We start from the raw sequence: 20,939 nt of genomic DNA, 5'->3' as shown, positions 1-20,939 counted from the left end.
GAGTCGAGGAATAACGGGATCTGCTGCTTTGGACAAAGGGGACAAAGCACTTGAGTAAAGCAGGACGAGAGGTGGCATGGAGGCATGTAACTAAGCTAAGGGTAGCCCGTTTTTCATGAAGGCCTCGAGAGGTTGTCCTCCACTTTGCAGACATAAGAACAACTTACTGCTCACAGACAGCTCGTCCACACTGGGGACTTCCACTTTCCCTTGTACCTGACAGACCCAGTCAGGGAGCAAGGACACTGCTGACGGGGTACTCAGAGTTTCTCTCTACCTTCCTGTAAAGGTTTGCTGAAATGAACTGACATTGTTGCTGGCAATCTGGGGACTTTCAATAGTGCTACTTTATTATTATTTTTAACAGTGCTACTTTAAATCACAGTACCAAATGCAGATCCCAGTGCTGGCATACTCAAGTATTCTTGCAGCGTCCCTTTCACAGATAAATACTTGACAATGAGGTGGGGTGGCAATTCCTTTATATTGGTCCCCGGCACTTGAAATGTAAAGGCCACTCACGTGGTCATTCCAAAGCCCGCAGTTCGCTCCCTGTATTCCAAGTGTTATACTTGATAATGTCTGCCTTTCTTAAAAGAAAAAAAAAATTTGAAAAATTAAAAAAAAACTTTTAGTATGAGCTCTGATCTTGAAGGTACACCTACATGTGTAAGTCTTCAGCTGCCTTTGTCCTTCCAAATCAACTTTTTTTTTTTTTTTTTTTTTTTTGCGGTACGCGGGCCTCTCACTGTTGTGGCCTCTCCAGTTGTGGAGCACAGGCTCCGGACGTGCAGGCTCAGCGGCCATGGCTCACGGGCCCAGCCGCTCCGCAGCATGTGGGATCTTCCCGGACCGGGGCACAGAACCCATGTCCCCTGCATCAGCAGGCGGACTCTCAACCACTGTGCCACCAGGGAAGCCCCAAATCAACTTTTATAATGATCACAGCGACCAGTAAGTCACCTGTTTTGACAGGAATGGATGTTTCTTACAGTGGATGATGTAGGAGTGGGTTCGGGAGAAACAGTGGTCAGAAGAGAGAAAAAGATGGCTTCTGGTTTTGGCAAAGAGGGAAGATGCTGAGGTGGGAGGGGTGGGGGTATCCGAGTTTGACTCGACCTCTGGTGGAGCCTTGTAGCCACTGCTCTAACTCGTCAGTCCTGAGAGGTGGGAGGATAAATGTTTCTCATTTTCTATCAACTGCATTCCACAAGTCTCCAAAGAGCTTGCAAGGCCACTGGATGAGGCTGAGCACAAGGGGCCTTTGCTTATGGGAAACCAGTTCTCAAAGGACAGTTAACATCATCACTTAGCTTTTATCCAGCACTGTCTATACCAAATGCACACCCTTTCCCTTGCCTAAACAGAAAGCTCAACTCGGAAAAAGCATGAGATGAGCCACAAATTACTCTCAGGAAGGAACGACCCTGAGGCTGAGGCAACGAGTTCTTTAGAGGAGGAGAGCATCCTGGTGGTAATGGACTTGGAGCCCTGTGAACCCCAAGTCTGGGCGCCTTTACACGAGAGACAGAGGGACGCCCTACCTTGCCTGAACACAGTATTTAGGCAGTTCGAGGCTGGTCACAAATGCTGGCAAACTGCCCACATTGAGTAGCTCACACTGTGTAGCTCCTGGAGGGAAGGGCTCATATCAGAGGTTGAGTGAAGAACTGGGTCATACCAGGTGAGTTCTGACAATGGACTTTTCAACATAGATTCTAATCCCAGCTCTGTCTCTGACCAGCTGGGTGACACTGGGCAAGTTCCATAGCCTCTGAGCCTTGTTCTCTCCACTTATAAAGGAGTGATCCAAATAATTCTGGCCATATCTGTCTCACGGAATTGCTGTGAGAGTCAATTGAGACAACATATGTGAGACACACTTGGTAGACTCCGAAGTGCTATAGAAATGCTAATTATTAAGCATGATTTTATTATAGCTGGGACCCAACGCTTTCTGGAACACATTTGTAATTGTTTCTGAAAGCCATGGGAGGGACAGGGGAATTCCATTAATGAAGAAAATGCTTCAAAGCAAGCTTTGCTGAAAACCAGCTTGTCATTGCAAAAGGGATTCCATCCACTGCCCAGCTACCCCAGGACAGGCCCTTTGTGCTGCTGAGTGGGTGGCATGGGCACCTGCTAGGAACCAGCACCCACTTCCTGCTCCCGTTCAGAGCACAGCCTCCGACAGCCAAGCCGCCCACCTGCTGACAGCACTGGAGGAGAAGCAGGTGGGGAACCAGAATAGGTGGGAGTCAGACGGTGCTGGGTTCCACCTCTTGTGTGGACTGGGCAGGTTCTTTACACTCCTCTATTTATGAATGATAATAGTTGTTGCTTTTTGCACCCTGACTGTGCGTCAGACAATGCATGAAGTATTTATCTCATCTAACTCTTACAACCAGCTCACAAAATACCCAATTTACAGATGGGGAAGTAGAGGCTACAGAGGTTAAGGGATGTGCCTGAGGTCACCCAGGAAATGAGTGGTAGAGTCAGGATTTGAAGCCTGCTTGGCTCCACGTGGCTAGACAGCATCTCAGATCTTTTCTAGCTCTGACGTCATGCTATTCTAACAACTCTCACGTAGAAACAGCACGTTGTTGTTACCTATATAATTACACAAAGGGTCTACAGCTGTTAAGAGAACACGCTCCATGAGTGAAGCCTGCCTGGTTTCCAGTCAGGCTGTGCCGTTTACTGTGAGATAACCTCTCCGAGACCCTGATCCAGCCCTACAGCAGGCTGCTGTGAGAATGCTGTGAGACACGCCTGTAAAGCCCTTGGCACACAATCAGGGCGCATTAAAGGTTTCCCTTTGTCTTCCTTTAGGATTCCCCTCCTCTAGCAGCTGTGTGAGACAACTTCTCCCACCTCTAGCAGTGGTTGTTAAATTGTGTTCCACAGTCTAGGGGTCCTTGGGGGGCAGTGTGGAGACGGACAGGCAGGATGATGGATCCCACCGGCTCCATCACAGAGCAGATCTGCTGTTATGTTCTGTATTTTGGAATTCAAATTTACTTATTTAAAAAGAAGGTTTTTCGACTCAATTTCTAGGAAATGTTTAAACTAAATGAAGGAAATGTGTACGTACTAAAATTTAACCCTAAAAATTCTATGTTCTCCATATCTTATTTCTTCTCTAGTCCAACCATAAGCTCTAAAGGCAGGACTTAGGATGGGCAGCAGCGGGACAATGGCTCTGGTACGATCTTGACTCTCCCATCCGCAGGATCAGCCTGTGCATTAAAACCTCCTGGTGATCTTGTTAAGAAGCAATATCCAGGCCCCCTCCCAGTGTGGCTGATTCAGTAGTTAAGGGCTGGGCCCGTTTAAACAAGCTCCTCAGGTGATATCCGTACAGATGGTCAGGGTGTCACCCTTTGAGAAATACTACTTAAAAACACAGGGGGACAAGTGGGTACTTCTTTCTAAAGCATTTTTTATCTTCCTAATGAATTTCAATGAACACTGTTCAAGGAAAACCTGATAGGGGATTCCTGTATGTAAAACAGGAAAGTGCAGGGCATTTTCTGCAGCATCGGTCAAGACCAGGCACCGTCTTTTTCCTCACCAAGAGCCCACAGCGCCTCCTTGTGGACAATCTTATCAAAGAGACCCGGTTCGTCTTGGGTGAAGGGCTTCCATCACCTGGCGACATCTCCCAGGACTCCTTGAGCGCTGCTCACCCCCGGGAGGCCTGTTTCCTACCTGACACCCTCTGAGCTTAGTCTGCATTAGGGTCCAGGAGGCTGTGACCCTCCTGGAATACCCTCCCCTCCACACTTAATCCCATCCACCCTCTATTAACATTACATGTCACCCCAGAGGACCTCCTGGAATCCTCTCACCTCCAGTCCCTACAGAACATACAGTCTGTGGAATGAAATCTCACCCTATCTTGGTCTTTAGCTGTTTCTGGGACTCGTGATACATTCCCACAAATATACCAAAATTAGACCGTAAGCTCCTTGGGGTCAGAAATCCAGCTTCTCCTTCCCTCACTGTGCTCCTGATGTAGCATTTGGCACGTGGTGAATACCTAATACTCGTTGAATGAAAGAACAAATGACTCCACAGTGCCGTTCCCCTCTGACTTTCCTTTTCAACTCCCTCCAAAAAGAATAAAACTGATATATTCTGGCTTTGAAGTGCTCCTTGTTTCAATTATTTTGGAGAGTGTTTAAATATAATTGAGTTTTAGTGTTTAAAATGTTTGTCTCGGGGCTTCCCTGGTGGCGCAGTGGTTAAGAATCCGCTTGCCAATGCAAGGAACACGGGTTCGAGCCTTGGTCCAGGAAGATCCCACATGCTGCGAAGCAACTAAGCCTGTGTGCCACACCTACTAAGCCTGCGCTCTACAGCCCGTGAGCCACAACTACTGAAGCCCTTGCACCTAGAGCCCATGCTCCGCAGCAAGAGAAGCCACCGCAATGAGAGGCCCACGCACCGCAACGAAGAGTAGTTCCCACTCACTTCAACTAGAGAAAACCCGCGCGCAGCAATGAAGACCCAATGCAGCCAAAAATAAATAAAATAAAATAAAATTTTTAAAGAAGTATGTCTCAATTTTGAGCTTTTTTGCAATGAAAAGCCAGAGAATACAACTTCTACATTTTCTTCTTTTAAAATCTTAAGCCTACCTGGCCTCCTGCAGGCAACTGGAAAGAAGAGCTCTCTCTCTTTGTAGATGTTCAGTATATGTCTAGCAAGTCTATCCAAGTAACTATATTATTCCTACCCTCTTATCCTGATTTCAGCTTATTTTTTGTCTATATTATCTGTCAAGGCTGTCAAGTTCAAAATCCCCTATTGATTGTTTTTGGTGGGGCCAATTCACCTTTCCCTTGTGGGTTTTACTTCTTACTATTGTTCAATACACATTGCTTTAATAATGTATTTTATTTACATTCTATTCCTCACACCATTATAGAATAAACCTTTCTCTCACTCGACTCTCTGCTTTGCTTCCTTCTTGTTTGATACTCACATTACTCATGCCTTCCTGAATCAATATGCAGTCACATATATTTGATAAATGTCCTAGTTTTGCTTCTGTGACTTTTTCCTTTATACAACTTTCCAATAAACTCTGCAGTGCAGATTTCCGCTTTTGAATCTGACCTGAGACTCTCTCCTAATTTAGGGATCCAGACTGTGTATGCTGTCATTAATCATGATCAGTTTTCTTTCACTGGCCTACTTTATGCTTCTCTGTGCTCTTCTGTTGCCTTTTTACTGCACAAACTACTCTGTTTTCTACAACTTTTTAAAAATGTGGAAGACAAACATACTGTGTTTTCATTCTGTTAGTGATCAGTACAGCTGACTTGAACACAAGTCTCCTCGGGTCCTACTTTGTTTTGTGAAGTCTCTGCATGTGCCTTTGTCAACAGGCTCAATCCCATGAGCAGAGGTCGCTCCTGGGGAGGGAAGACGTGGTCTGACTTTGGTTTCGTGTCCACACGGTTCTGGGGGACTTGGGAAGCCCAGCCCCTGTGCCCTCACGGGGCCCAGCTCCCCCGTCATCCCTCTGCACCCATCCACGCCGCCTCTCCACTACCTTCGACTGCCGAGTGTTCTGAGCTTTTGTGTTAGCAGCTAAACATGCTCAGAGTCCCACCTCCTCGATTTCTGACGTTTCTCCATGACTCCTGATCGTTACTAGAACGGGGGGCAAGCGATGGGCCATGGTCCCCAGCCCGCTTTCTCCCTGAGGTCATGAGTCCCTCTGTGGTCCCTCCATGAGCACAGCTGCCTGGTGACTTAGATGACCTGGCAGCAGCTGAGCAGCCCACCGAGGCACTGGGGGTCTCTTACCTCAAACTGGATCAGCACCGTCCCGCTTTCGAGGCCCTTCTTTAGCTGTTCCATGGATCCCTCCAGCGTGCCTCCACCCTCCGGACACACGGGGAAAATGGCCTCTGGGAAAAGCTGGTTCAGTTCATCTTCAGATTTGATGTCAGCAAACGAGTGGACAGCTGTAGCGGACGAGAAAGAGCTTGTCTGGCTTGCGCAGCCACGTGCTGGGTGATGGGATTCCTCCCCCCGAATTAGACTTACGACACCTGAATGCAGATGGTTTAAAACATCTTATTAAATGATTAAGCACATGGTAATCATTTTCACCAAAGATACAACTTCTCGTTGAATGATTCAATATGTACTAATTATACAAAATGCCTCTCCCGTTGCGGAGCACAGGCTCCGGACGCGCAGGCTCAGCGGCCATGGCTCACGGGCCCAGTTGCTCCGCGGCATGTGGGATCTTCCCAGACCAGGGCACGAACCTGTGTCCCCTGCATTGGCAGGCGGGCTCTCCACCACTGCGCCACCAGGGAAGCCCGCTGGTTAGTTTTAAATGACTGTGTTTAGTACGCAAGAGGCTTTTGCCAAGGATAAGAGAAAGGGAAAGGACGTTTTTAAAGAAAACAGATTTTCTCCCTTTGCTCTCTGTGACCTGGTTATTCTTCTACCCCTGCTCTTCCTTCCTTCTCTGGTCCCTTTCATTTGCTCCCTTAAAACAGGCATTTTCGCAGGAAACTGGTGCGGGGTCTGACCCTCTCTCCACACCACCACCGCCCCGCAGAGCTCAGTCAGTTAGTCTGTAACTCGAGGCCATTGTTAGGTGGGAGGCTCCCAAGTAAACATCTCTAGTCTCCTCTGTGCTTCCTCTTTGGAAATCTCCCTTCACATCAGACTCAATACGGGTAAAAACAAACAGAGGACCCCCTCTCCCCAACCATGCACAATACTTCCCAGCCTCATGTGCCTCTTTCTGTCTAGTCACTTCAAACTTTGGGATCATCTCTGAATGTTCCCTTTCTACCCAGAAAGAGAAGTCACTTCCCTTACCCAAGAGCCTTCAATGACTCCCCACTGCCTTCAAGATAACAGGAAAGGAGAAAGAAAGGAACCACTCTTGTGTTTTCCACATAGTTGAACTGAATCCTCACAACTCTGAACCAGCGGTCTTTATTCCCATTTTACAGATGAGGACACTGATTCACAGGGCAAAAGAGCTGTCCAAAGTGACCCAGCCTGTCAGGGTGGGACACGGGAATTCAGTCCACATGTCTGACGCTAAAGACCACATTCTCTCCACTGACCACAGAAGCTCAGATCTTCTGCTTATTTTCATGATTTCTGTCCTATCTGCTATCCCCTATGTTACTATTTTTCTTTTAATCAACTCATTTTTTACTTGAATGTTTCTTTGAAAAATGAACTTACCATTACAGTGATAGAAAATCAGTGGCACTGCTCTTTAAGCTCTAATCGTCTACAGACATCTGTTTCCCTCACCTCACACAGGCGCCAGCCCTTTGCCATGGGCTGGTAGAGGACCCCCTCCCCCCCGGCCCAGCCGGAATGCTCTCGTTCCAGCCCCTCGTACTGGCCAGCACGTCACACGGCACTGCATGTGGAGAGGCCTGCTCCCGATCGCTGGATTCCTTCCTTCTCTATTATCACGTGGCCTTACCAGACACACGGCAACTTACTTAACCTCTCTGTGCTTCCTCATTTGGGGGTAGGAATACCAACCTCACGAGAACATTGTAAGAGTTGAAGAGGATAATTACGCAAAGCAATTAACACAGTGCAGGCACTTCGCTGGTGCTGCAGAGACATCAGCTACTGTCACTAGTGACCCCTACTGTGTGCCGAGCACGGAGCTGGGTTTGGTGGGGATGGGTGGTGGGAGGAGGTGGGTAGGGGTCTGGAGAGATCTGGCAGGGCCTCACGGAGGAGGTGGGATGAGAGCTGGCACTGGGGGTTTCGGTGGGAACAGAGAAGGCAGGCATGAGGGGGCATGGGCTGTGCCGACAACTGTGAGGGCAGAACGGAGACGCGGGGCCGGGGCTTGAGTCGCGTACTTCATTCACCTGCAGTATGTGAGAGCTGGGAAGGAGGACGCGAGGACTCGGCTTATTGCTTTATGACAACAACGACAACAACGATAATAGTAGCTGTATTCAACAGAGGTTGCCTTTCAAATGCCCACCAAGTACCGAGCAGCATCTTTGATGCCTTCCAGCATGAGTATCATTTACTCTTCCGAGGGACCCTTGCAGGTAGCGACTATGTCATCCTCATTTTACATTAGAGGAAACGGAAACACAGATTGGGTGAGAAACTTGCTCAAGGTCCCTGAACCCAGTAGGAGGCAGAGTTTGAAGAGCCCCAAGGCAGCCAGGCTCCTGCCCCACTCTGCTTACCGCCTCTGCAACAAAAACCAAATGCACATGAATAAAATATAACCTGGTCCTTTGAGGAAGGGTTGAATATGCAAATGCAGGCAGGGCCAGGCAGCTAAGAGGGGTGTGTGAAGTGGGCTGAGTTGGGCCTGGGAGGAATGGGGGAGGGGAGGGTCACACCTAGTATAAAAAGGGGTGGAGGGTGCTGCCTACCTGCAGAGGACTGGCCATGAGGGGTGGGGCCCTGTGGAGGCAGATCTCCATATTTTTCAAGGGAGAAGTTGGCCATCAGGTGGTCACGGGAAAGCCCTTGATTTTCCCATGTTGGCTACAAGTGCAACATCGCAAAACCATGGAACAGGCTGTGGAAGGCCCTCTTTGCTAAGGCTCCTCCCCCGCGGGTGGCTGTTACCTTTCCTCCTGATCACCAGGGCCAGCTCCCGTGTGTGCGACTCCCGGCTGGCTTTGATGAACATCACCACTTGGTCATGGGTGTGTTCTGAGATGTCCCGGCCGTTGATTAGCACAATTTGATCCCCTTCGTTCAGCTTAGGAATGCAGGTGTCCGCCTGCATGGGGGAAGAGCGAGTTTCTTCTGTTATCATAACACAATCCTCAAGGGAAGAACCCGATGTCTTCTGAGCCCCGACACTTGAGACCATGACCAAGTTCTCTTCTTCTCCCTCAGGCATTACTGTCTTTATTTTTGCCTCCACTGCAATGTTGACATGGTAGCTAGCAGTGGGATTTTAAAGGAGTCCTGCTCAGAACCTACGTTATGAAACATTTTGGAGTAAAGCTAAGAAAACTACTGAGGCTATTTCTCTATGGTAGCCAGGCTACTGTAATGTCATAATGACTTCAATGCCTCTATCTTTTGTTGTCTAGATGTGTGGTTAGAAAATGATTCGTCAGGGCTTCCCTGGTGGCGCAGTGGTTGAGAGTCCGCCTGCCGATGCAGGGGACACGGGTTCGTGCCCCGGTCCGGGAAGATCCCACATGCCGCGGAGCGGCTGGGCCCGTGAGCCATGGCCGCTGAGCCTGCGCGTCCGGAGCCTGTGCTCCGCAACGGGAGAGGCCAAAACAGTGAGAGGCTCGTATACCGGTAAAAAAAAAAAGAAAAAGAAAAAGAAAAAGATTCGTCAGCTAAAAGCGAGTATTTATCTATCTTGTGATGGAGAAAGCCTTTGCAAACATAACCCCAAAGGCAGAAGCCATTATGGAGAGAAGCCATGCATTGAACAGTGTGGGAATGAAAGGCTTCTTAACTCACAGAGGCCACAAGCAGTAAGAAAAGGTAAACCACAAGCTTAAGAGTAAAACTCCCAAACAGGCACCTTCTTAGGAGGCACAGGGACCCTTTGGTGCTCACTGTTATACAAAAGCAAATCACCTCCTAGATGCCTAGAGCCCCAGACAGAGGGCTGAGGGTGGGGAGGGGGAGGGACACAGGGGCCGTGAGCCCACTCGGAGCGAGCAGAACAGCAAACTCTAAGCCCCAGTTTCCTTCTTTCGGGCAGGGCTTCTACATTTCAACGTGCACACCAGTCATCCGGGGATCTGGTTAAAATGCAGATTCTGGTCCAGGAGGTCTGGGTGGGGCCCAAGAGTCTGCATTTCCAATGAGCTCCCAGGTGATGCTGGTGCTGCAGCTTCGGGGACCACAACGAGCAACAAGGCTCTGGAAAACGGCCTCCATTCTTTCCTTCTATCTATGTGCATATGCATGTACACACACTCTCTGCTGCCAGTAACAAAGAAACAGGACACAGAAACAGAAATCTGTTACATGTAGGGGAAAGCAAACTTGGGAAATAACAGAATATGTGTACTTACAGGTGACTCTGGGTTTATCCTTGATACCACAAGAGGCATCTTTTGATCCACTCCTCCCTGTAAACATGTAGATTAAAAGACCACTTGAGTCGTTCACAGCAACAAAGACATGCAGATATCTCTGACACAAGGGAGGGCTCAAACTTCCCTTGAACTTATTCTAATTGCAGGCGTTGGCACCTTTCAGAACGACAAGGTTCCTGGGTCCCTGGGTCTAGTGGGCCAACCAGAAAGAAGGCTGCTCAGAAGCCTCCCACTGCCATCCCCACCTTCCACAGACCAAAGATGCACTTAGAGGAAGCAGCCTCCTTTCAAAAAATGCAAACACTCCCTGGAGAAGGACTCAAGAAGCACAGCCCCTAACTGCTGAGGGACAGGGGGTTTTCAGTGGAGGAGAGGAGCTGTAGAAAGGTCCCATGTCGTGAGGGCTTTTGACCTCTGAGAACAGGCTGTCAGCAGGGCTGCGGGTATTGGAAAGGAGTGCGTGATGGCAGCTGCGGGGTGGGCAGCAAAGACCACCTGCCCTCACTTTGCTCTAGAGTAAACCTTTTCTGTACAGGGCCAGATATCACCTATCTTGGCTTTGCGGGACAGAGGGCTCTGTTGCAACTTCTCCACTCTGCCACCGTAGTGCCAAAGGAGCCACAAACCATTTGTAAATGAATGAGGTGTCTGCGTTCCAATAAAACTTTATTTATAAAAACAGATGGGATTTGGCCTGCAGGTCATAGCTTGCAGAGCCTGCCTAGAGGGAGGCAGAGGAGGGTGATGGCCCTGCACTTGAACCACTGTTCTCTCTTAGCAATGCTGAGGGGTTCCCATCTCTCTGAGCCTTAGTGTGCATCTATAAAATGGGTTTTAAGGGCTTCCCTGGTGGCGCAGTAGTTGAGAGTCCGCCTGCCGATGCAGGGGACATAGGTTCGTGCCCCGGTCCAGGAGGATCCCACATGCCGCGGAGCGGCTGGGCCCGTGAGCCATGGCCGCTGAGCCTGCGCGTCCGGAGCCTGTGCTCCACAACGGGAGAGGCCACAACAGTGAGAGGCCCGCGTACCGCAAGAAAAAAAAAAAAAAGGGTTTTAAAATTCCAATTTCACCACTTAATAGAAGAACTCAATAAGGTGATATAAATAAGTACACAGAGCAGGCACTCGGTGTGAGGCAGCTACTATGGCCACAAAGAGAAGCTCCCAATTCTGAAGGCCGAGCCAATTTCCCTATGCAGCCTTGGGTACGTGGCACATTTCTAATGGAAGTTAAAAAGTCATCTAAAGACTGCTTCGGAGCATCAAATGTCCTTATAAATTACACACAACATACCTTTAGATTAAATCCAAATTTTCCATCTTCATCTGGTGTGATGCGGATCAAGACTAAGTAGCCGTCACCATCATTCTGGAGAACGTCAGAAAAGCATCAGTTATCTCACTTCTTTCTCCAGTGGTTGGCGATATGCTATTTTCTTTGAGTCATAACCACCTAATCGCCCGTAAGGCAGCCCTGCACGGGACGCCTGGCTGGGTCGGCTGCCACTGCAGCCGCAGCACCTGGGGTCACGCACCTTGTCACAGTAGTACTGGCTGGAGTCCTCGGAGCCCCCTTTGGTCACCCTGTGGAAGTCCTCCAAGAACTGCTGATCGACGCCATCTGGGGAACAGGAGCCTGGAGCATTTGAAGATGGAGACACAGAACTGGATGACTTCTGGGTCAGGCAGCTTTGTGCTGGGTTGTTCTCGGATATACTCCTTCATCGTGGGGAAGGAGGAGATATTTTAATAACTGGATTAATATTTTATCAGAGCAAACATTACTGACTGTTGGGGCCTGGCATCTCGCGGCTGTCACCAATCCCTGGAACCTTAGAAGAGCTCCAAAGGTCAAGCCCAGGGCTCAGGCACATCCAGAGTCCACTGGCTGCCCGTGTCCCCAACTGGCCTAAAGATCATCGCCTTTAGTTTTGGGGAAAAGGGGAAGGAGGGCAGGGTAGTACCAGGAACTGCTGAAAACTCAGCTGCTTTGGAAGGGTGATAGGGAAATATGCCCAGCTATTCTGGTGCTTAATTACTGAAGCTCACCCAGATGCATGCGTCTCCATCCCTTTTGAAAGCTTTTCCCTTCCATCTCACTCCCACTCATAGCTCTGCTTCACAGGACAGGCGCTACCCAAAGGAAATGGGACTAACGTGGCATATTCAGGACAATTTATATGAATCCTAGTTTACATTATTCACCTGTGACATCCATTAATGCCTCCACTGAGATTATACATTTTATTTTTCTCTAATATAAGTCCTTTTGTATCTTGGAGCTGCGCGGCCCAATATGGCAGTCACCAGTCACGTGTGGCCATTTAAATTTAAGTAAATTAAGATTAGAAAGTTCCTCAGTTGTACCAGTCACATTTCAAAAATGCTCAACAGCCGCACGTGGCTAGAGGCTCCTGCACTGGACAGCGCAGTTACAGGACATTTCCATCATCGCAGGAAATTCTACTGGATGGCGTTATCTTCGAGAATTACAGACTATTACAACTGAATAGACCTCTGTGGTCATCTGGTTCAACTCCCATTTCACAGATGAAGAAACAGGTCAAGAGGCGCTGAGTAACTTGCCCAAGGTCACACAGCTTTCCCCTCAACTGACAGACAGAAGTCTGATGAACATGACTCCCCCAGCACCTCTCCCCTCTCCTCTCCTCACACCAGGTCTGCTCCTAAGACCCTCCTCTCTAACCTCTCAGGGCCACAGGGATGAACACGGTGTAGGACACGCAACTTCTCTGCATCATGCACACCCACGCTAGACCCCTTCCAGAGCCACAGTCCTAGCAAAAGATGCCTTTAAAAGCCAACAGAATATGGGGTTGTCCTCATGTTCCACAGACTCCTCCATATTCTAATCTCATTCCAGGTTAGTGATGGGAAAGGTGAGCAAAGACAGACATTCAGTGAAACAAACAGACAAAAGACAGCTGCTGCTGCCTCTTTATTTCAGGTCCTTATCCGTGAAGTTTTCATTAATGTAGTGCTTCTGTTTCCTAGCAAGTTCAAATTAGCTTACTTTAAATATAAAATCTGTATCATAGTCACACAAAATGATTCACAATCTCAATTCATTTGAATAAAAAAATTCAGTGACAGAGTAGTACAGAAGTAGAGCTATTTGCAAGAGAAGAGCTTGGCCTTAAGGTTTTCAAGTTGGATGGGAAGGTATTTCAGAGAGAGGATATTTTGTTATGTACTAGTGGTATGTTTTCAGACTGAAAATAAATGAGACTTTAATTTACTTAAAAGGAAGCTAAAAAAAAAAAATTCTCCCGAAGTTGGGCAACTTTTCTAAGTTTTGATGTTTATAAGAGCACCTCCTAGTGGCAGAAACGGAAACTTGGATGTTGCTAAACAAGATAAAGCCAAAGAGGTTTAGGAAAAGCCATTTCCAGCTCTAGGGGTGGACCTGAACCTTTACTGTGAAGCCGCAAATAGCATTCATACTTCAAACATTTGGAAGAATCTGGAGATGAGAGCGATGGAAAGGGTGATGACATTTAAACAGAAGAGCAAGGTGACAAAGCAGAAGACAACAGACTTTTCAGTAAACTGTATTTCTGTATTCATTATATTTCATTTCTAAATTCTGAATTTCGAATTACATTATATAGAATTTAGATGACATCTTATAAGGTTTTAAAGTATTTTTCTTTTTCAGTAGAAAATGTAATGGTCTATCCCAAACAGCCCATAGTACTAAAAATAACATATTCAATGTCATTATGTGTCCAATCCCATTTTCTAAGTAGGGGTGGAGAGCTTACTCTCAGATGGTAATTTATTAAACATGACAATATTTTTTTTGGCTGATCAACCATGTACAGACGTTCCCTGTAGGCTGCAGTAATGCTCCGCTCAGTGTGGAGGATGGACAGACAGATGGCAAGGAGGACATGTGATGACAGGAAGCAACAAGAAGGTGGCAGCTGGACGCAGCACAGGGATGCCAGGAGTGAAGACGCCACACCAAGTGGCCTTCCTCCCTACCAGGGCAGGACGTGAGGTGCAGCCGAGGGGAGAGCCCAGTGGGTGAGGACGGAGAGAAGAGGGGAACCCCTGGGGTTTCAGTGGGTAACTGTGAAAGGGGCAAAGAAAGGGGTAGCAGGAGGGAGCTGAAGCAACTGATTTGCTCCTGAGGCCGGAAGGGAGACCGTCACTGCCGTCGGGGAGCCAGAGTGGCCAGGGAGGGACTGGCCACCCCAGCTCCCTGGGGTGAAAGGGGCAGAGACAGACAGACAGACAGACAGACTGACCGGCAGACAAACGGGTGCTCGCCCTCAGAAGCCGACGCTTCAGAACTGTAAATGCGGTAGTCATCGGAAACAAAAGCCAGGACAGAGTTCATTTCTCTGAAGGGAAGCAAGGTTAGAGACAGTTAAAATGGCAGGATTTCCTGGGTGATGCTTTTTATTCCATTCTTTTCTACACTCTAGAAAATGACAAAGGCCCCCGCGTCCCCCCCCCCCACCCCCGCACGAACCTGTTAGCCAAGCAAAGCTGTGCTCCCACTGAGGGTTTCACAGCTCTCACTGGGCGCCCGCAAGGAGGCACTGGCTATGGTGGTGATAGAATAGGGGCCATTCCACGTGGCATTTCTCTCTCGAGTCTATGAGCTTCTCGAGGTCAGGAGAGACCCTAGTCCTCTGCCTAGTCCTCTCCTGGTGTACTTAACACAAAGCCAGATATCTCACATGGATCCCGACATAAGGATCACCGAGTAATAGAAAGCATGTCTTCGTGGTAGGGGTGTTACGACATGGAGACGTTCTTCAGGTGATACTCTTTTATCTCTGCGATACATGCCAAGGGCCCGAGATGGAAACTTCACTCAAGAAGCTGCGGAGGTGGCTGAGGGAATGTGGGTCAGAGATGCCGCTGTCTGAGCTCTACGTCTCATCACGCATGGAATCAAGGGTCATGCACCTGTCCCCAGGCTGCCCACTCAGACGTTGCGATAACTTAAGGGCAAGAAAGCACTTGTTAAATTTCCGTCAAGTCATGCTTGAACTCTTTGATGAGAATTTCTCATTGACACAGAGCCTGCAGCAGCACCTACCATGGGGACCTGCTCACAGAAGACAGGTAACCAAGACTCGTTACAGGAAATCTGAGTCCTTGGCGTGCAGATTAGATGCTGTGTGATATGGGGGCCTGCCGTGGAAGTGGCAGAGGGGGTACCCACTGTAAAAACTTGGGAGCTTGTTTGTACTTTAGCCAAGGGCCACATCCTGCTTCATGTGACCATCTCCCCATTCACCTGTCCATCCATCAGAGTAGTCACGGAATATCATGAAGTGTCAGGCACCACGCCAGGTCTGGGGGAAGGAGAGGTGAACAGGGCTCTATCCCTGCCCTCAAAGAGCTCGCTGTCTAGTTTAAGATAGAAAAGGAATCAAATATTATCATCATGCTGTAATGGAGATGCTCAGATGTCTAGCATACAGTGGGAGGCCAGGAGAGGCTTCACAGAGGAGGGGGCGCTTGAGTCTGAAAGATAAACCAGTAGAAGTTTAAACAGGTAGTCAAGAGGGAAGAAGAAAGTGTTGGGTGGGCCAAAAAGTTCCTTTGGGATTTTCCATAAGATCTTATGGAAGAGCCCGAACAAACTTTTTGGCCAGCCCTACATTTTAGGCAAAACTCTCGTAATAAAAAAACTTCAGTGGTATTTGCAGAGGCATGAAATTTTGAAAAAGCACAGAAAAGGCATTTAAGCGGGCGAGTGACATGCTTGGGCATAAATTTCAGGGAAATGAGCCTGTTACCCTTTTTAAGGATGGTCTGGAAGGAGGAGAGACTAGAGACAGGAGGACACTTAGGGCACTATTGCAACTGTCCCTTCGAGAGACGATGGCAGCTACACAGGGGCAGTGCGGGGTGGACGGCGGAGGGGTCCAGGTCAAGGGATGTTCACGAGGGAGAACCAACAGGTGAGAAACTAGATGATGCAGGCGGAAGAGAAGGAGTTGTATAGGATGCCTGAAGTTCCCATTGGGGCCCACTGGGTGGTTCTGAAACGTGGCCCCACTCACCAAGACAGGAGGAGCCATAGGCTGGACAGAAGATGATGAGCTGAGATCAGGCCAGGCTGGGTTTAAGGTATTCGTCAGCTGTCCACATGTAAGTGGCCCAAGACCAAGTGAAGTGCAGGCAAGGTGCAGGGCAAGTGGACACAAAACTCCTAATGAAACCCTGTCGCTGGCTGGTCTCCTGTGGGGAGACACAGCTTGGACAACTGGGTTGTCCAACTAGAGAACAGGCTGCCACACGGCAGGAGAGTTGCCCATCACCGGCAGGGTGACCAGGTGACAGGGCAGAGGGAATTCCTACACTGGTGATGCAGCTGAAGAAGGGGATTCCCAAAGTTCCTTCCAATGCAGAGAAGCCATTTAAAAACATTTCTTAAAATAGTGGTGAAATACACATAATATAAAATTTACCATCTTAACCATTTTCAAGTTTACAGTTCAGTAGCATTTAAGTATATTCACATTGTTGTGTGTACAGAAGTTTGGAAATAAAAGCTGACAGCTGTCCCCTGTCCTTGGAACAAGGCAGGCTCTAAAGAAGGAAGTAGGCAAATAGCAAAGGCACCAAGCCCCATTCACTGAGGAGAAGTTCTTCAAACACAACCCTCATCCGCCCTCAAATTTGTTTTCCTCCAGCTTCTGCTCTGCAAAGTCATTTTTTTCCCTTGGGAAACACCCCCTCCCATTTTCCTGGGTGGTGGGTTGTTTTTGTTTTTGGAAACTTCCTTCTCTGCAGATCTTGGCCTTGGCTCTGAAACAAGGAAAGGAACATGGAATGTCTGCGAGAGTAACAAGAGGACAGCCTACTCGGGCATAAAGCAAACTGCCAAGGACTCGTAACTAACCATAAACTTTGCTGCGCTGCTATAAATACGGAACAAACCAAGGTGACTTATCCACTAGGATGATGTCCAGAGTCTGAACTGCACCACTCAGGTTTAGAGCCAAAGTCAAACTGCTCTGTTTCTTCCTTTCTCTCTTTCTTCCTCTTGTTTACATGGGTACAGAACATTATACTTCATTCTTCTTTCTAAAAGGAACTCTCCTTGCTGTCTGTGATGTTATTCATCTGATTTCTGACAGGATACTTCCTTTTGCCTCTTAACACACTAATGTGTTGTATAAAGCATGTGCAATGTTTCTTAAACATTTTGAAAATACTGTAGCCCACCCTGGGTATCTGTGGATACAACCAAGCACAGATCGAATTAAATCCGGGGATACGAAGGGCCAACCATACTTAGCCATTTTACATGGATTCTGGTATCTGTGAGGGTCCTAGAACCAATCCCCCTTGGGTACCGAGGGATGACTGTACTCACTGAAGACACCACCGCAGTTTTTTCTCCAAGTACAGACTAACCTTCCCTTCTTGCCTTGGGCAATGGAGGGCCACCAGACTCTCAGGGAGGCCAGCTGCCTCTGAAAACCCAGCAGAAGGTGGCTTCCTGCCAGCAGGAAGGGGTCCCCTACTTAAGTGAGGTGCTAGGGGCTGAACTCTTCCAACTGTTCGCCCCACTTGCAAAGCACAGCCGCTAACTCGATTCTGTGAGCCATCTACTGTTGGCTCACCTGGCAAAGACATGGCAAGGAAGGCTGTGTTTGCATCACCATTATTCGCTACTTTTAACATTTCACTGCGAAATAAAAAGTGCCCCAGGATGATACATCTTTTTATGTCTCACGGAGGAGTTTCAGGAAGAACCGATGTGCAACGCCTAGGGGTGAGTAGGGCTAGAAATTACTTAAATCGAACCGGGCTTGAGGAAGTGAATTCTCAGCTGAGTTTTAATAAACTTAAATAGCCATCTGTGTGTGGCTGTATTGGCCTGTGAAGCTCTAGATGCTCTAATTCCATGGTGGGGAAGGAAGATGGAATTATAGACCACAGAAGGAAGATCTGACCTAGGGCCTGTAATCAGGCTTCTCAGAACCCGCATTTGCCCAAACTCTGTTCTCCTTTCACCAAAGTGACAGAGCCCCACAGTGTGACGATGAAGGCTGATAATGTGCTATTTGCCCAGCTGGCCTGGAGGTCCCTGAAAGCAAAGGCTTGTCTAATTCACCTTCACATGCCCTCAATGAGCAGCAAAGGGTGTACAAAGTGTGCTGCAGGACTCGGCAATGAGCGTAGCCCTTTAAGACGTCCATATACCACCGGACAGAATTCATCTCTCCTCCAGCCAGCACCTGGACATGTACTGCATCTGTGCTGTCCCATATGGTAGCCACTGCTCATGTGGTTCTTTAGCACTTGAGATGAGGCTTGTGTGACTGAGGAACTGAACTTAAATTTTATTTTATTTTAAATAATTTCAATCTGAATAGCCACACATGACTAGTGGCTACTGTACTGGACAGGGAAGGTCCAGAAGCTCCACAATTCCGTGATGGATTTGCAAACCACAGCAGGAGGATCTGACAGGAAGGGTGTGACTGGGCATCCCAGAGCCCTCGGTCAGTTCCCTAAACCCTCCTTCTCCTTTTACCGAAGCAACACAGCCCCTGACAGACTCAAACTGGCTCAAGTCATGCGTGCCTGCACTCCTGCCCTTGTAGACCTAGAACTGCAAAACCAGTGTCACGCAAAGGAACTTACACCCTTCCACTCTAACCTCAGCGAGGCTGCAAGTTGGAGCAAGAGATAGTGATCGTTTCAACAAAAGCATCATCCAAGCTCAGGTCACCAGGAAATAATGACCAGAGGATTATTTAATCAGAGGTGTTAAGAACACAAAAGCTGGAAACTATGTTTGCTGTGGTCAGGGACAGCAGAGAAGTAGCAACTTCACACTTAAGTGCGAAGTGAGATCTGTGATTCACCTGTGATGCCTACAGTACAATCGGGATGCGTTTAATGCTTTAATCCTAGTAGCTAGAGTGGTAAAAATTTACAGATTAACTGAAGTGCCTTCTTGCTAATCCTTTGCTATTAGGGGAAGCATTATATGTTTCTATATTTTGGGCACAGCATGGGACTTAACTGAATGGATACTCAATGACCATGGTTGACTTCCTAATAGATGATCCATTCCTATAATACTTTATGTCATTTAATTTACGATCTATGTCTTGTCCACTTCAAAAAAATGATTTGAGATCGCTTACTCTAAAATGTGCAGATATGGTAGAACAGTGAATTCATTAAAACAAGAGAAAAAATCAGACCCATTAATAAAGCAAGGAAGGAAGAGTAGGGACTAGATCAGAAACCTGAGCTATGGGAAGCTAATGCAATTGAGCCTGACATGCAGCTCTGAGCTCCCTGGTAATCAAGTCAAACAGGGAACTACTGAATTAGATATCATCTTACTGAATAATAAAAGGACTCAAGCCAGTATTTTAGGAGAGACATATTTTCTCCTGACCTTGAAATGTGAAGGGCGTTTGTCACATTAAAAAAGGAAAGTGGGGACATAAAAGAATTTGATGCACACTGTCCTTGCCAAAAATTTAACAAAGAAAATCAGAGATGTTCTCCGAATGTTTTTTCTTTATACTGACTATTCATTAAAAACAAAAAGAACAAAAACCCGAGGACATAATGTGGTTCTGAGAAGGCTTTCTGTGGACAGCTAGAAAATAAGCACATCTCCAGTGACGGGGAATCCTGCAGTGGTCAAACTCTGACAATCCAGAGAAATACTACTATAGTTAACATGTCTACAACCTCTGGAGTATGAAATGGCTTAAACTGGGCTTTGCTCGTGAACTGGCGAGAACACTATTCAGGAGAGCTAACAAGCGTGTGGACAGTATGTCACTGCTGTTGACAAAAAAAGCAGGGCAAGCTCTTGAGCCCAGGCACACAGCCTGTCTTCCTGCCGGGGAAGGGAGAGCGTGATGATGTTCTTGGCCTGGCAGACAGCACCCCGGGGAGCTGGCTGCAGGCTCCAGCCCTTGCCTCCTCTTAAACGGCCATTGGGCCTGAGCAAATTCCTCAACAGCTCAAACAAGCAGACACAAAGAAAGAGAGGAACACAAGTTTCTTACTCTCGGTGTGGGCTTCGGTTCTGAGAAATCTCAGAATCGCTGTCTTTAGGGGACATGGAGCCCTTGTAGGTGTAAAACACGTCTTCCGTTTCAGTGATGTACGTCATTTCGTTCACAAGGTTGTCTGCGGAAGAGTGTCGCGGCTTTCGGATTTCGTGCCGGAGTCGAGGACTTCGCCTGGTGGGGAAAGGTTCAGTGTGAAGCGCTGACAGCAGATTCTACTTAGGAATTTTATCAGACACCAGTGACCTAACTTTGTGCTCTGACCTTTCGAAGGATGCCTTTGCTGATGCTGTTGGAACTTAAGAGCCAGTTAACCCATTACTACACTAGAATCTACCAAGGGCCACGTGGTCCCAGATATTCTTAGCCCAGCGGTTCAGCTCCTCAGCTTTATAAACAGGGCAGATGAGACTGGTTCTTGCTCTCTGGGAAGTTATTGAGTGTTGATTTAGGGGGAGTTATTCTTCCAGGAGGACTCAAGCTCGCAATGTGTAAACAGGCTTTATTGACTGCTCATCAGACAATTTTTCTGATTCATTTGTATGGTATAAGTAAGGGTTTAGAAGCTAAAGTAAGTTTTTCGGCAGACTTATTTCAACTACATCCCCTCGTGCGAATCTCACTTGATCCAAGAAGAAATGTTTGCTTTTTAAAATGTATCTCTTATGGGGCTTCCCTGGTGGCGCAGTGGTTGGGAGTCCGCCTGCCGATGCAGGGGACATGGGTTCGTGCCCCGGTCCGGGAGGATCCCACGTGCCGCGGAGCGGCTGGTCCCGTGAGCCATGGCCGCTGAGCCTGCGCATCCGGAGCCTGTGCTCCGCGATGGGAGAGGCCAC

At 48.0% G+C, this 20,939-nt stretch overlaps 1 protein-coding gene across 11 annotated transcripts in view; it reads right to left on the bottom strand.

Moving 5' to 3' along the window:
* The window catches only part of PTPN3 (protein tyrosine phosphatase non-receptor type 3), a 145,271-nt gene that overhangs the window by 21,409 nt on the left and 102,923 nt on the right, over window positions 1–20,939 (bottom strand). For 10 of the 11 annotated variants that reach the window (XM_027105264.1, XM_027105263.1, XM_027105261.1 and 7 more), the window contains 7 exons: window positions 20,101–20,277; window positions 14,335–14,430; window positions 11,596–11,779; window positions 11,355–11,429; window positions 10,038–10,094; window positions 8,614–8,770; window positions 5,824–5,984 (listed from right to left, as the gene is read on the bottom strand). In XM_027105264.1, the coding sequence (XP_026961065.1) occupies window positions 5,824–5,984; window positions 8,614–8,770; window positions 10,038–10,094; window positions 11,355–11,429; window positions 11,596–11,779; window positions 14,335–14,430; window positions 20,101–20,277 (907 nt within the window). The remainder of the gene's footprint in view (window positions 1–5,823; window positions 5,985–8,613; window positions 8,771–10,037; window positions 10,095–11,354; window positions 11,430–11,595; window positions 11,780–14,334; window positions 14,431–20,100; window positions 20,278–20,939) is intronic. The other variant, XM_027105262.1, reaches the window with a different exon arrangement.

The sequence above is a fragment of the Aethalodelphis obliquidens genome, unplaced genomic scaffold, assembly GCF_003676395.1.
Source record: "Aethalodelphis obliquidens isolate GAN/ISIS:26980383/991018 unplaced genomic scaffold, ASM367639v1 scaffold7, whole genome shotgun sequence".
Taxonomy (NCBI): domain Eukaryota; kingdom Metazoa; phylum Chordata; class Mammalia; order Artiodactyla; family Delphinidae; genus Aethalodelphis; species Aethalodelphis obliquidens.
This window is presented reverse-complemented; position numbering and strand designations above follow the sequence as displayed.